General features: G+C 42.4%; 1 protein-coding gene across 1 annotated transcript in view; it reads right to left on the bottom strand.

The window, feature by feature from the left end:
- The window catches only part of SLC6A2 (solute carrier family 6 member 2), a 56,069-nt gene extending 45,655 nt beyond the window's left edge, over positions 1-10,414 (bottom strand). Inside the window, exons 1-2 of the mRNA XM_053952889.1 lie at positions 10,385-10,414; positions 8,094-8,394 (exon numbers count right to left, since the gene is read on the bottom strand). Coding sequence (XP_053808864.1) covers positions 8,094-8,394; positions 10,385-10,414 — 331 coding nt within the window. The remainder of the gene's footprint in view (positions 1-8,093; positions 8,395-10,384) is intronic.
- Positions 10,415-15,465: the final 5,051 nt, after the last annotated feature.

The following is a 15,465-nucleotide window of genomic DNA, read 5'->3' as shown; positions in this document are numbered from 1 at the left end:
AGAGGTTCTCTCCTATGGTTTTGTTGAAGAATATGTCACAAGGCAAGGAAATCAACTGTTTTCTTTCCATGCCTCTCACCTCCTTTTCCCTTCTTTATGGATTAAAGGTTTCAAAAGCTCTGTGGCTAAAATTAGGTATCTTGAATATATACAGAAATTAAGATGCTGAATTATACTACAGTTACCCAGAATTTCCATGAGAACAGGAATTACTCAACAGTTCTGGGGATCTAGGCACTTTTGGTGCTGATTTCCTGAAGGACTCAGATATCCATCTGTGTGAAATCAAGTTTTGAATGTCAATAAAGCCTTGCATTTGAAACTATTCTGACTGGGCACCAGTATATAAGATCTGCACAGTTAGGACAAAACCTTTCCATCAAAGGTTCAAGACTTAATACAAAGGTAGGGAGAAGGAAAGCAGATGATTTAGGAGTTGTGGTTGGAGGAGGCAATTACAGGTTATCAGGACATGGGTACTGGGCTGCTAACATGAATTCTTTGTCTCCAAAAGCTTTGAGGAGGGAAAAATCAAGGTTTATAACCAGTGTGATATTCCTGGATTCCTTACATACTCTTCATTGAAAATGGATTGGGACAGTGGATTTGTCCTTAATAAAATTTATTTCAACTTTGATGATGATTATAATAAGAACAACAATAATAATTTCTTTCTTGTTGCCACATTTCAAGTCAAGAAGTTGAGAGTCAGATGCAAGATTCCAGGGGGGGTTGGACAATCCTTAAGGTCCCTTCCAACCCAAATAATTCTATGATTCTATATGTACAAAGAAAATGGAAAGTACTAAGAGTGAGGTAGTAGTGAAAGATCCAGAACTGTTTTACAAAGATGTATAATTTAAATTTGTGTCTTGACTTCTAAATTATAATACTTTAGTATAACTGTATCTCCAAGTGTACAATTATTTGGTTATGGTTTATTATTTTGTAATAATGTTGAGAGCAGTTAGGTAAAACAGTATCTAATAACTACATGTAATAACTGCAATGTATGTAAATGCTATGGAGATTACAGTGCAGACTGATAGCTGAGAACCATACTACACTTCTTAAATATTTAATCAATTAGTTAAACTGGGACAAAGGCTTTACAACTGGGAGTTGCTGATGTGCTTACTATCAGACATAACAAAAATGAAGACATGGGCTATTTGATGTTGCTTCTCAGAAGTTCTCAAAATTCTTTCAACCATTCATTTCCACTTTAATACACAGCAAGAGATTCAGTAATTTATGGCCTGATTTTAATTCATCATTCCCCTTACAGCATATTTAAACTCTCACTAAAGATGTATGTGCCTCCTGATCTTATGTGTAAGTAGTTGCACTAACATTCTGTTTCATGTTGGTCTAAGCATGGGGAACAAGTATCTGTCTGGAAATAATATCTTTAGACTGCTGAAGCTGTATTCATATGTTCATTGAACTGACAGACAAGTTTGTGGTATTTGCCTAAAAATGAAAGTGAAATTCTGCCCCCAAACCATGTAGACTATGTCTCAGTCTCTTTAGAGATATTTTGGTTTCTTCAGTAAAGAAGGGTTGTTGGCTGCTGCACTCCTAAGCTGGCCTTTCTCTTTTCCATTACTCCAGAGCTTAGGGCAATGTGAGTGAGAAAGCAGGCACACAAAGCTCAGGTGCCTGCTATTTCTGTTTGAATGAGTAACCAAACCCAGGTCTCCATATCAAACTGGAAGAAAGTCCTGTATTTGTTTCAGTAGGAGTTAATATGAGCTTTGAAGGCTCCCTAATGTCACTTGAAGAATTTACTTGTGCAGAAATGGTTTACCAGGGATATTTCAGTATTTCCATTCCTTGGCAGAATTGAGAAGGGTATACAGGAATGAAGAGGGCTTGGCAGGGAGGCAGGGGATGGGAAGATCTTAAGCAGACATTTTTAAAATTTTAAAAACAGAACTAAGTTTAGTTCTTGAAGTCTTTTCTGCCTCTTAGTTTAGAATAACGTGCTTCAAGTGGTAATCAAAATGTGCATCCACTGTACTTGGAAAGACGTATCTTTGCTTTTGTCAGCTGGTCCACACCAGCTCTTATTGTCAGTAAAGCTGGAAAATCAGTTTTGGTAATTGATTGGAGCACCTTTTAGATCAGTTCTCAATACTTGCCCTGCATCAGCCACAGGATGGTCCTCTTAATGTGAAACATCAAGCTAAAAATTATGGATCTCATCTGGAGCCTTTCTATGCTAGTGTATCTCTAGACCTTTGTAAATTTGTCAAGCTATGAGTTGCTAGAATTGTTCAGGGACAAATAACATCTCTGCACAGGCAGGTATTTAGCTGAGATAACATCAGTGTGACAAATACACTACTTCATGGTATCATACCTCAGAGTCAGAAACAAGAAGTTTACAACTGATGAAAGATTTGGGTGAGAGATTCAGTTCTTCCCTCTCAGCTATTCTTAATACTTCATGTGTAGTAGGTGTATGATGCAGTAGCTTATAGCCCTGCATAAATTCCTGTTCTGAAGATTTATTTTGTGGAGCCAACAAGACATGCAGAGCAGAACAGGGAATTTCAGAGAAGCAGCTGGCAACTGGCATGTGAGCTCCAGGGCTGCTGAGCCTGGGTGAACCCATGCCCTGCATGCACCAGGTGATTAGTGGCTGATCAAGGAAGGAAAAGAGAATAGATGGAGTGGGAAAGGGAAGAGAGCATCTGTAAGCTGGACACTGACTCTGGATATGGGAAAGGAGGTGTTTGCAACATCACACAACTGAGCATTGTCCCTAATGTCACACTATGGCTGAGAACCCAGAGCTCAAGGCCGTAGTGAAGAGCACAACAGTTTAACCTATCTGAGGTCAGTGGTTTGATGTGCTAATGGGAATTGAAAACCCCTTTTTAGGAAACCAAAATTACTATATTTGCATCTGAGCTTTGATTGACTGATGAGTCAAACTCTTGGCGTAGGCTTTGCAGTGAGATTACTTCAAAGTTGATTTATTATTATCATCATCAATGCTATTTTGAAGTATAAACTCTGATATTGTAAGGCAAAGGTCATCCACCTTTGAACTGTAAAGTACCAGGTTATATTCTTCCCCAAAGTAGTGATTAAATTTGGTGGCAGACACTTTGCAAAACTGAGGAGGCAGAGTGTAGTAGAAGGACAAGGTGGTATTGTCAGCACCACAGTTTGCTCTCAGTGGAGTGGTGTGGTGGCCAGGCTCCCAGCGCTGTGGGAAGTGACAGTTCCACTCTGTCCTTCTTGATGTGTGACAGCTCTGGGCTCCTGACTTTGTGCTCGGCCTGTTCAGGGATACCAGGATGTGGTTTATGCAGTCTTTGGTATTGTGCTGTGGATTGCTCAGTCCTGCATTACAGCTTATGGAACTATGACTAGGACAGGGAGCATTAGGATAAATTGTAAGATACTTCTGAAGTGTATTGATTGCTGGCAAACCGTTGAAGCAAACAATTTCTTCTGGAAATACTGTGGTCTAAAAATCCTTTAAAATAATGCTGCAGGGGAGATTTAAAGTGTGCATTATGATAGCTAGAGAAATGTTAAAATATTTATCTGCCATTATTCTTAAATTCATTAAAAACTTAATCTGATTCTTATGATACAGTAAGTCTCCAGTGACTAATCCGACAATTACATGCTTCCTAATGAGTAGTCTGAACATGACTGACCTTGCAAATACTTTGGCTCACAAAAGAAGTACTTTATGTTGGTAAATTCCTTTTCTCCAAATTTCAGTGGAAATATTAATTCTGCCTATGACTATGCAGGAACAGGAAACAAAAATGAACATTAATACTGTAAGTGTCTTGTACAAAAACTACAATAGCTTGTTAACTAAGACTGAGCATCATCCTCCCCCACTGTGAGCACATCAGTTAATCATAGTAGGCATTACTCAACTTCATTTGGCATCAGTAAAATTTCAGATGTAATCCAAATATCAGGGTAAATCTTGCCCCAATTTGATGAGAGTATAATTTTAATAGCAGTCTTCTCCTTTAATTCACCATAGCCTCTTGTAGACCTGGGGAGCAATTAAAAAGTTGGGTTTGTTAAGAGTTCTTTGGATGTTGACCACTTTCAGAGAGAGTTATACAGCAGGGAATCTTTTTTCTTAAAAATAATTTTTTAAAAAGTGATTTGCCAGAAAGGTTATAACAAGGATATAGCTCTTGTAAGATTAGCCAGTAGAAATGACCATAGTTGATGATTTCTCCAGTGACAAGCCTTGCTCCTTTGCAACTCTTACAAATGCACTGCACAAAAAGTATTCCATCTGCTGCAAACAGAGCTTTTCCTCTGTGCTGCAAGCAGCAGTCAAATACTGCAAGTTGTGGTCTTTTTTGATCAACTGGACTGACAAGGTGATGTTTGAGAATTCCCCCTTTTGGAGTGTTGCCATATCTACTTAGCGGGAGCTTGCAGATTTTCCCCATCTGTTCAGAGTCTACCCTATCACCTGATAAATACTTTAGAGCACACAGTGGACATATCCTGCTTCCAAGAAGTCAGTGAGGGCAAGAACTCCTCCAGTCTGTTAATACTAAACTGTCCTGTAAGCTTTCTGTGGCACGTTTCATTATAATACAGCCACTGGATCTGTCTGCCCTTGTAAGGCAGGCAAATCCTATGAAAGTAGGTAACTGATATAGAAAAATAAATGCTCTGGATTTTTAGACCTTACTAAAGACTGGGGATTTTTTTTTTTTTTTTAATAGCAGAAGAATGATTCCAAAAATTATAGTTGTTTACAGAAGGGTTACATTCTGCCATCTATCTTTGTGCAGAAGTCCCATTGGGGTCTCTCAGCAGGCTACTCCCAAAACACAGATGTTTCTGGCTATTCATTCAGTGGTTTAGTTCTGCTGGATGCTTCTTACTCTCTAGCTTTTTGTTACTGGGAGCTTGTTAAAATATAAATGTTTCTTTTTGTTACCACCACCAGTTAACTCCGAAGTTTACTAACAAAAAAAAGTCTGTATAACTGCCGCTGGGTGGTGTATGCCTTGTGAAAGTCAAACTTACTAAAGTAAACTATCAGAGTTTGCTATAAGTGGAACTTCCAGATCTAACCCAAAAGCCCCAAAGAAGGGGGTGTATATACATCCATGTCCTTGTGTAATTCAACTTTGAATGGGGGAATAGAGTGTGTGTTTATATTTTCCTTCTCAGTTCTTGTAAGTTTCGTGCTTTCTTGAGAGCCACCTACTTTTACAAACATGGAAAGGCCCTTAGTGTGTCTGCAGGCATCTTGAATTAATCATAGTTAGCTTTAGGACATAGTCCATATGTCAACCACCTAACTTTTTTATAAATGTAAAGGAAGATGCCATTTTCTACCACTTCCATGTCCTTGATGTTGTTGTTCAAATTCTAAGAACATTTGTAGAACCTTTGTGGTGTAGCTTTTGGTAGAGTAGCAGAATTTCTTTTTGTTAGGTGGCACAAGCTGTGCTGAGCCAGGACTTAGGGCACTGTAAGCTGCTTGTGCTTCTGTTTCACCAACTATGTTGTATCAATCAACTGGTAATGTGTTCATAACCCACATATTTGACTGTCCAAAGTCAGGTCTAGTTAAGTCACTGAGGCTGAGTAACTGCTGAGGCTTTCAGAATAAAGAGAAACTGCAGGGGGAAGAGGAAAGGAAACATTTTACCTTCCACTGCTTTACTTTATGCATACCATTCAATTCAAGTTTATCTGTTCTGTTTACCTAGCAGTTCCTTATAAATATCAAAAGGCAAACTGTAATCCTAGTATGAGCATCCTGTAAATTTTTTTACAGGTTAAGTTTGAACATGCTAAACAAGTATAAAAACAACTTCTGATTTCGTCCCTTTAATTTGCTCAGCAGTCCAGAAAAACTACTAAGATAGTGAAATTAAGTTTTTGCCATGTCTATATCCACATACCAACTTTTGCATGGGGATACATAGCAATTATATGACGCCCATTGTGTTATCCTTTTGAGGCAGCAAAAGTTAAATTAGTGCTGGAAAGGTTCCCTCATGCAATAGCAGTGAGGGGCAGGGGGGGAGACATTTAAGAATATCTGTGATTTATGACTGGAAAGATTTCAACAAAATCCAATGATATGCCACAGCATATGCACATATGCCTGTTGCCTTATGTTTTTTGGTCTTGTAGGAAAATCTACACATAAAGCAAACAAGCTCCCAAACACTGTTTGAAAGAAAGAAGGGACTGAGTAGGCTTGAAACTCAGTAAAGTACTTCTAGAGCCTGAAACTCTTACAAGAGTTTCTACTGACTAAAATTGATATGTATGTCCAACATAAGAGGCAATGGATGGAAAAATGTTAAGATACCAGAGTGTTTGGTGTCTGTATCAGTAAACAGTTCTTGGCCAATCTATAGACTTTGGTAGCAAAGGGCCTCTCTACCTTTGATGATATGGAAGAATTACTGCAAACTTTTCACTGAAATGTGCCTCTTGTAGCTGTTGGCTTTCTCTTACTGCCATTTGGAAGTATTTGAATTAGAAGATGCTAATGAAGACTCAGTTTTTTCTAGCTGAACTGGCATAAGATAATACATGGTTGCTAAACAAAATGCAAGAGTTGCAGACTGTTACCTTCTGTGCCTGAGCTGGCAGTGAATTATGAAGGAAGCAGGTTAGGAAATTAAGTGACCCAAATTACAATAGAAAAGAGTTCAGGCAGTCTGGGTGTCACCTTGTGCAATGTGAGATAGAAGAATATATCTCTTTCCCTGAAAATTGCCAGATAACATGGAGATGTGGCAGTGGTGCATCTGTCCTGAGTGGTATGAACGATGCTGCCCCACCTGCACCTGACCCAGCGGGAGCCTGCTGGGTTCCTGATGCGTTATGCTGCTGTACTGTGAATGGCTAGGACTATTTTTGGACATAACGAAACAAGGATGAAAGCTATTTTTCAGTACTAACTACTTTCTTCAGTCTGCTTGGGTGGTGAGCAGAGAGATTTTCTGACTCCTCTCAGAAGTTTTGGAGCTACCAAGCTCAACCGAGTGTTTCATTAGCATCAGTATCCTATTAAGTTCCAAGGACAGGTATAAGCCTATGTTATTTGATAGGGATTTTCCCATTTTTCCTGCATTCCTATTTTCACAGGAAGCAATTATTTTATGCTACAAGTGTGACCTATTAGCTTTTATCACCAGGCAACCACTCTGTCACTATATACATACATATGTATCTTTCAGAACGTGCTTTCTCTCTGTCATTTCTATCTGTGTGGTTCACCGTTCACACACAGTTCTCCATCTGCCAGGCAGGGTCTGTTCTTTCTGTGTGTGATTTGAGAGCACCCCAGGCACCTGCCCGGCTTGCAGATGGTGTTACTCCATCACAGTCTGGAGTCATCACTGACAGCACAGCGTTCTTCAGGGAGATGAAAGAGGATGATGGAGTTAAGGTCTTACTGAAGACATGCCAGACAATCTGAGCCAACTATAGTTACTGTGTGTAATTTTTTGTTTCTGTCATTGCCAAACTGTGCAGGAGGTGAGGCTTTGTTTGTAACAAGTCTCCTACCTACTTTGGAGGAGGGGAGAACCCCCACGCTGCAGAACCTAGGGCAGAAGTCACAATCCTACATTAAAACTGCCCTCACGAAACCTTTCAGTGGTCTGGCACTAGCTCTTCTAGATGCTACTTTTCTGCTTGGGTGTTTTTGGTTTGGCCTTTTTCCCCCCACTCCTCTTGGTGCTATTTTTTGCGAACGAAAAAAAAGTGTTAAGCAGCCTGGAGCGGCAGCAGAAGGCATATACGCTTGTACTGAAAAACTAAGTTAAACTTCGAGGAGTGTGCGAGCAATGGTTCCCAGGAAGGGGCTGAGCGGTGCCCTGGGGGCCGCGGCGGGTCCCCGCTGCCCGGGAGGAGCGGGGAGCGCTGCGGAGCGCGGCGGTGCCGCCGCTCCTCCCTTGGCCATCCGGCACCGCGCCCGGGCACCGCGGGGTGAGCCCGGCTCCCGGCTTTCCCCCAGAAACTCCGCCAACAAGAGCGGGATGCCGCCCTCGCGGCGGTGCGCCTTGGGGGTGTGGGGCCGGGGAAAAAGACCTCGCAAGCGGTTCTCTTACCCCCTCCATTTTTGTAGCAGAGGTATGGAAATCGCCAGACGTTGGCCAGGTCCACGGCGAAGCCGATGACGGAGAGGAGGAAGTCGATCTTCTTGCCCCAGGTCTCCCTGTCCTGGGTGCCGTAGCGCGGCGCGGGGGCGGCGGGCAGGAGGCTGCTGCTGGTGTACTGCACCCCGTTGTGCTCCTTCACCAGGATCAGCTCCACGTCCTTCTTCGGCGGCGGCGGCGGCCCCGCGCGGTCCGGCAAGGGGGCCACCACCGACACTTTACGCTCGGGCTGGACCTGTTTGTTCATTCTCGCCTTAAACATCCAGAGAGAGCGAGCTGAGGAGGGGGCGCGGGCGCGCAGATAACGGAAGTGCGCTTCCCGCTGGAGGCGACTCCGCGCTCAGCCCGGCGGTGTCAGCGCGGCGGGAGCGAGGCACGGCCGTAATAAGAGCCATGCAAATGAGGCGGGAGAGGGGGGACCGCGGCGCCCGCGCCCGCCGGGGCGCCCCCGGGGAGCGGGGCTGCCCGCGCCTTCTTCCGCGGGGAGCGGCCGCACCTGGGGCCGCCCGGCCCCGCCAGCTCCGACCCGCGCCCCGCACCGCCCGGAGTCCTGCACAGCCGGGAGCCCGCACCGCCCGGAGTCCCGCACCGCCCGGGAGCCCCGCACCGCCCGGAGCTCCGCACCGCCCGGGAGCCCGCACCGCCCGGGAGCCCCGCACCGCTCGGAGCCCGCACCGCCCGGGAGCCCCGCACCGCTCGGAGCCCCGCACCGCTCGGAGCCCCGCACTGTCCCTGGTTCCCCGCCGAGTTACTCGGGTCGGCTCCGTCCTGCCGCAGACTACGGCGCGCTCGGAGCTGCTGCTTCCCGCCAGGCAAAACACGCATCCCTAGCCCAGCCAGCTGAAATTGCCGTTAGCAGGCAACAGGTAGAGCCTGCTTGGATCGCCCACTTCCCTTCTTTCTCGGCTGATCTCCCCTGTCCGCTAGCGTGGCTTTAGTTAAACAGCAGAATTTTTGGCTTTTGACATCAGAACCCGGTGGGATGCAGGCTGCACGGCAGAGCTGGACAATGCTAATGCTCCTATGCCAGGGCTGATGGATGCCCAGCTTCTTCTTTCATGGCAAGTAGGAGGCTGGTAGAATTCAGTTGTCAGGTTGAGGCATTTATGGGACATTAGCTATTTGCTGCTATTCTAGATGGAACCCGAGTCTTTTGCATGTAAAATGGGGAAAGAATTATCTGGCAGAGCAGTGATTGGTGCCAGAAGTTGGCTAAATACAGCTGCAGAAAGGGGTTTTCAGGGACTCTTCTTGTCACAGCTGTGAACAGTAACTCTACATTCTGTGTTAGTTAAGGGAATAAAATTTGTCCTCAAAAGACAGAAGCCAGCTTTCCCTCCCCAGTATTAAGTAGCTTTCCTTCTGCTGGTCATCAGTAGGAGCAGGTCAAGTCACACAGGATTCTCGAAGGTGTTACCATACCTACTACCATACCTACAAGCCTACCATACTTATTTACTCTGCTAGGGCTGATTAAACACTATTACATATATTGTAATACATAAAGAGGCGCTAGTCAGAGTTCATAAAGAAAACCAGATTTGTCTGCAAACTTGGAATGCGAAAAAGAATATCACCTCAGAGTTAAAGTTCACCTATTGGCATCCACCCCATCTCTCTTTAGGCCACAGACTAAAAAGATGCTAGCAAGAGAGCTAGTGACAATATACAGATTTTATGCCTTCACAAAAAATGCTTGGTTCAAGCTCCAGCATCCAAGCTCTGACTTGAATCCTAAAGCTTTCATTTGGGTGTAGTATTTGAGCAGTGGCTATACTGTTCCAGAGCACCTAGGTGCTTAGATCATGAAGCTCATGCATTCTCTTTTGGTCACTCTGTGATTTCCTGTCCTCATCTCTTTCCAAGACACCACACAAGACTTTTTCTCTGCTTTTTGACACACCATGCCATACGTGCTGCAAGTCTGTATGACTATCCCATGGTGCCCTATGAGCAGTTGCTGTTTTCCTGTGCAGTGCAGCCCACGGGATCGTGCTCGTGCGCAGCTGTGCTGCTGCCTCCTCCTCGCACCAGCCATCAGTCACTCCACCAAATACACCAAATATACCAAATACAGACCCTGTGCCATGCACTGCCCCCAAGTACGCTCGGCTCACCTGAGTTTAAGTGAATCTGCACCCCCATTCTCCCACAGCAAATAAAGGACACGCTCTGTTTCAGACATAAAGGCAGTCTCTGCTCTCAGCTGCACAGCCCTGAAGGCATCTTGTTGACAAACTCACCAGATAGCACTGAGGGTGTCTCTGTCCCATTCCCTGGTACCTATGGGGAGGGGGAAGATGACTGAAGGGGGATTGCTCCTTCTTGGTTCCACCACTCAGGGACTGCAGTCTCTCTGGGAGCTGAAGATGTAGCCTAGCCAGTAAGGAGCTTTTTAAACCTGGTTCCCCTCTCTCCACGTGACTATTACTGCCTTAATGATCTGCACAGACTTCCTACGCTAGACAGCGGCACTCCTGTATTGCTTCTGGAAAAATAGGGCCTTGCTAAGGAGCACCCTTTTCCCCACAAGGTCTCAATTAGCTGAGCTTGATCATGATGTCTGTGGTGGGAGGAATCTAGAAAGCCCCCGCTTATTTCCTAAGAGAATTAAGTCACTCTGAATATATATATATATATATATATATATATATATATATATACACACATATATATATGTATATGTATATATATATATATATATATATACATGTATGCCTTTAGTTCTTGCATGGAAAATGTGCACAATCTGGTTAATGTAATATCTGCTGCACCCTCAAGGTAAGAAAGTCCTCAATTGGATTTTATGAAAAAGTTGCTTAATCTTGAATCTGTCTGGATCTTGTTATGCCTAATGTAGCCTGACAGTGGGTAGAGTTGAAGTCAGAGAAGAGAATATTGTATTTAGAAGCCTCGGTGGGGCCAGGCAAGATGGCAGGGTGTTAGTGATATGCCACAGTTGGCTGGGAAACAGGTTGTCATTTACTTCAGAAAATAGTCAGGTATTGCTAGGTTAGTCATCAATAATTCAAATTCTTGTCTGTCATTTCTTGTGATGTATGGGAGAATATATTGTGTGCTGTAACAGTAAACTGAGGCTGTCACTCACACATTAGTGTCTAGGAAGAAAAAAAACCCAGTGAACAACAATTCTGTGTGTACTTTCAGAGCTCCATTTGCTGGTGGTGTGAAGGCTCACTGTGCTTGTTGGTTTGAATTCTCAGCAGGGTTTGAATTCTCCAGTGCTGCAGCACAGCCCTCTGCCACTGACCCAACAGAACTACAGGGGCTGCCTACAGTCCTTCCTATGAACCTAGGAACATCTTCTGAGAAGGGTGTTACTGAACAAACAGTGTTTAAATAGTCTGGAACTTGCACTTTACTGTTGGTGCATCTGTAAGAGTCTTGCTTCACGAAGTGTCTGATACACTTGGTGCAAGAGCTTGGCAGTTGAGCCAAGCAAAACAGTAACTGAGAGAGGATATAATTGTTTTGTAAGTAAATTGAGATAAATGTCACTGAGAAAAAAACACCACCACTATTTAAACCAAAGGGATCACAATAAATTTGGTGGGAAAATGAAAAGAGTTCTAGCTATCAAAGCAGTGAATGCAGTGGGAACTAAAGACTTGGGGTTTGGGATATTTTTTATGAGTAGATTTATATGCCAAAGTTGTTTCAGACTTGAAGACTTGGGACATCAGTTTCTTATTATAATCCAAGACACAGTGAAAAAAGTAAAAAGGGGAATGGATATATACATCAAGTATTTAATTTCATGTCCTGGTACATCTACAGAAACTCATTCTGGCCTTGAGGCTCACCAGCACTAAAAAGACGAAACATTTTTCAAACAAAGTGCATAAGTTGAATGAAGTTAGGTTTGGTTATTCTGTAATAGAAGAAACTTGAGGAATAGCCGGTTGCTGCGGGAACTGGGAACAAAGCCTTCTGACTAATCAATGTTAAAAGGATTTCACAGTGATAGGAACATGGCATTGGAAGGGGTGCCCATCTTTCTAGGTTAGCAGGTAAAGGATGCCAAGCCATGGACTATACTGGGCATCTTTTAATGACAGGAGATATATCAGCCCCAGCTTCTTGGACTTTTACGAGTGGGTTGGGCAAGTTTCCTTCACAGTGTCTCTAAAATCACAATGCCATTCCAAATGTAATGTTTATTTAGTATTTAAAACTTCCATGTTTTATTGTTAGCAGGCTGCTGTCATAGTATCTCTTCCCTCGAGCTAAAGAAATGCATCTCTTTCACTGAGAAGGGTGGTTGGGTTGTCCTACCCAGCATTTTGACGTTGTCTGTCATGTTACAAACCATCTTCAGACTGAAAATAAATATTACAGAAACACTTCACAGTATTTTGGTATTCTGTTCATGCAAGAATACCAAGTTCTAGGGGAAAACAAGGCTTCTCCCTGTTTCTCATGATAGCAGCTTTTGTAACTTCCTTATCAAATTGCTTGAGATTGTCACAAATACACGCCTTCAAAGCACGTTTTACCTGGGATCTGCTACCTCCAGCACCAGATGACCTTCCTGAGACCATCAGTGTCACCCAAGCAAGCTATCCCATGGCATCTTTATCATTTTATAACATATAGAATATGTGTGTATGGAGAGGATGACACTGATGTCCAGCAGTTTTTATCCCTCATAACTACACCACTGCCCCTTCTCTACAGGCATAACTTTTTCACCTCCCTTTGACCTCTTTCCAGTTTACTAGCACTTAGTGTCTTTTAAAGATTTCAATCTCCTTTGGAACGTTTCATACAGTAGTTAAGTTTCAGCTTCAGCATATTCTTTCTTGCTACCTGTTTTGGATCACTAGCTCCTGCTGCTGCTTTAGCACCAGGCCTTTTCTGTCTCAGAGATAGTTGTATGAGAGCAATTTGCAAAGCTGCATGTAAGTGAGGTGGAACTGGGAGCACTCCCAGTTTCAGTCTGACTGTGCATGAGGTACACTCCATCCTCCTCCATACTTATCTTGGCTTGTGCAAGAGAGAAGTGGGTGTAGGGTCCAAAGGGTGCAAGAGTCCAAAAGGTGCAAAAAGGAGCAAGGGCACACACTGACCTCGTCTCTGCTTTGAACAGTAGGAGAACCAGTACAACCAGCTCTGCTGTAGTCCTTCCTTTGGGTTCACCAGGTTCTATATCAGTATAATCTTTCTCTTTTCTGGTTGGAATAAAGCTTTCTCGAGAAAAAATGGCCTAGATTTTAGATGAAGTCTTACCAACCTTTAGAGAAATAGTAATAATTCCCAGGATTATCATCCAAGATTTTAATGAGAAGGGGATCTCACTTGCCTTTTTCACATCTGTACTAAATGTCTGTCCACAGACAGGCTATCAGCACCCAAGTCATTCTTCTCTGTCACTTCTCTAATTCTTCAAGACCAGGTTTACCACTTAATTCTGTTTGCTTCCGTCCCATCTCTGTTATGTTAGGTTTCCTTTTTTTTCCCTGTGTGAGTCCCATTCTTCACTGATTAAATGTTGCCTGCCAACTTCATCATCTCTAAATTTCATTAGCAAACACAAACTTTTGGGTGCATATTATTAATGCAAATATTTAATAAAATCATTCCCACTAACAGATCTTTCAAGATGGGTAATCTCACTCCAAGCCTGTAATTACCCTTACAGCACAACGTAGTATTATATCCTCTTTAGTCAGTTCCTTTCCTGTCTTAACGATTCTATTTATCTCCATGTCTTCTGCTCAGACTAACAATTACAAATGTCATTGTAACAGCTAATTTGTAAAGTCGTGATAGATTAATATCTACCCCATTTTCCTTGCTTTTATAAAAGGCAATTATGAGAAAAATGTACCAGATTAATCTGTCTTCCTTTGGGAAGCTGGTTTCGCATGTAGGAGTTTTCTGTGCTTATACACCTGTGGGTAGAATTCGTGAAAAGTGTTTTAACTTGGGAGCTCCATGTGGTCATAGCATTATTTGCATCTGCTTAAATCAAGGTTTTTGTAAGATACTTCATCATTTCTGTCATCTGCAGACCCTGAACAAGACATCTCACTTGATGTCCAAAGCTAGACTGGGAGATGACTCAAAATATCCAGTGATATAAAAATTTGCTGAATTTCATATGATCCTAAGGTGATTTTTAACTGCACTGCTGATGGCAAGGTGCTGGGTATTATTTTCATCCTGTTGAAAAGACTAAACAAAAAGCCAGAAGCAATCTGTTCTTACTTGATGGGAGAACCTGTTCTTTCTTTTGCTGCCAGTCTCTTGCTGGTATCACTGCTTGTACAGCAAATAAAATATGTCCAATTATGCAGGCTGCAAAAAAAAAAAAAAAAAAAAAAAAAAAAAGACTGAGAATGAGCTTGATATCTTGCTTAACTAAAAATAAGTACCTTAATACAGGCTACTGATTTTAAGTTTATTGTGTACTGTACTGATCAGTGAACATTCAAAGCTAATCTTTATTACTCTCAGTTTAAGAGGGATCATGCACCTTTATCTGAAGGCACAATAATATGAATTCTTTTTCCATATGCAAAGCATCTGATTTCACTGATTACAATAAAGTCCAAACAAAGAGTGCAAACATTTAAATTATTAATGGTTGGTGCTTTCTCCTGGGCCAAATATTTGGGATGAAATTTCTTCCTTTGGTACAGAAAAAGAACTCTCTGTGGCCAGTGAGAATGATATGTGGAAGTAAAAGCCTCACTTATCTAAGTTCTGTTTCTCATTTTTGAGAATTCTCATTTTCTAAGAGTACTCAGAAATAATCAAATGATGCTAAATAAAGTTGCTTTTTCACTAAGAGAAGGCATGCAAGAAGAGGTCCACACTACAGTTGCCCAAGGTTTACACTATGGCTATATCCAAATCAGAATTCTGTTGTGCTAGGTGCTGGACATCCACAAGGACAGAAAAAAGTTAGATTCATCTAATCTGCCTAGAAGTAGTGAGCTTTCCATTGCTGTTACTTGAAAGAAAGGATCATTGTGGCTGTTAGTGCAACTCATTTCCTTAAGATTGTGATACTGTGATTCCATATCTTTGACACAGAAAGACAAAAATCCAGTAGCTAACTAAAAATAGTCTCCTCAAAAACACTGAAAAAGACCAATTATTTATTTCTCTGAAGAAGAAAGTGAATCTCTAAAAATATAAACTTTTTAAAAGATTCAAGTCTCATAATGGATATTAGCTGAAGAGCAAAAAATAGTTTCTCCCCAAAGCTTAAGAACTTTTTGTATGTTTTGCCTTATGAAAGTTTACACATTCATCTTACAGGTGTCTTCACCTCATGTATAGGTTTGAGTGGGTT

The sequence above is a fragment of the Vidua chalybeata genome, chromosome 11 (assembly GCF_026979565.1).
Source record: "Vidua chalybeata isolate OUT-0048 chromosome 11, bVidCha1 merged haplotype, whole genome shotgun sequence".
Classification (NCBI taxonomy): Eukaryota; Metazoa; Chordata; class Aves; order Passeriformes; family Viduidae; genus Vidua; species Vidua chalybeata.
Note: the sequence above shows the minus strand (reverse complement) of the source record. Positions and strands in the feature narration are given on the sequence as shown.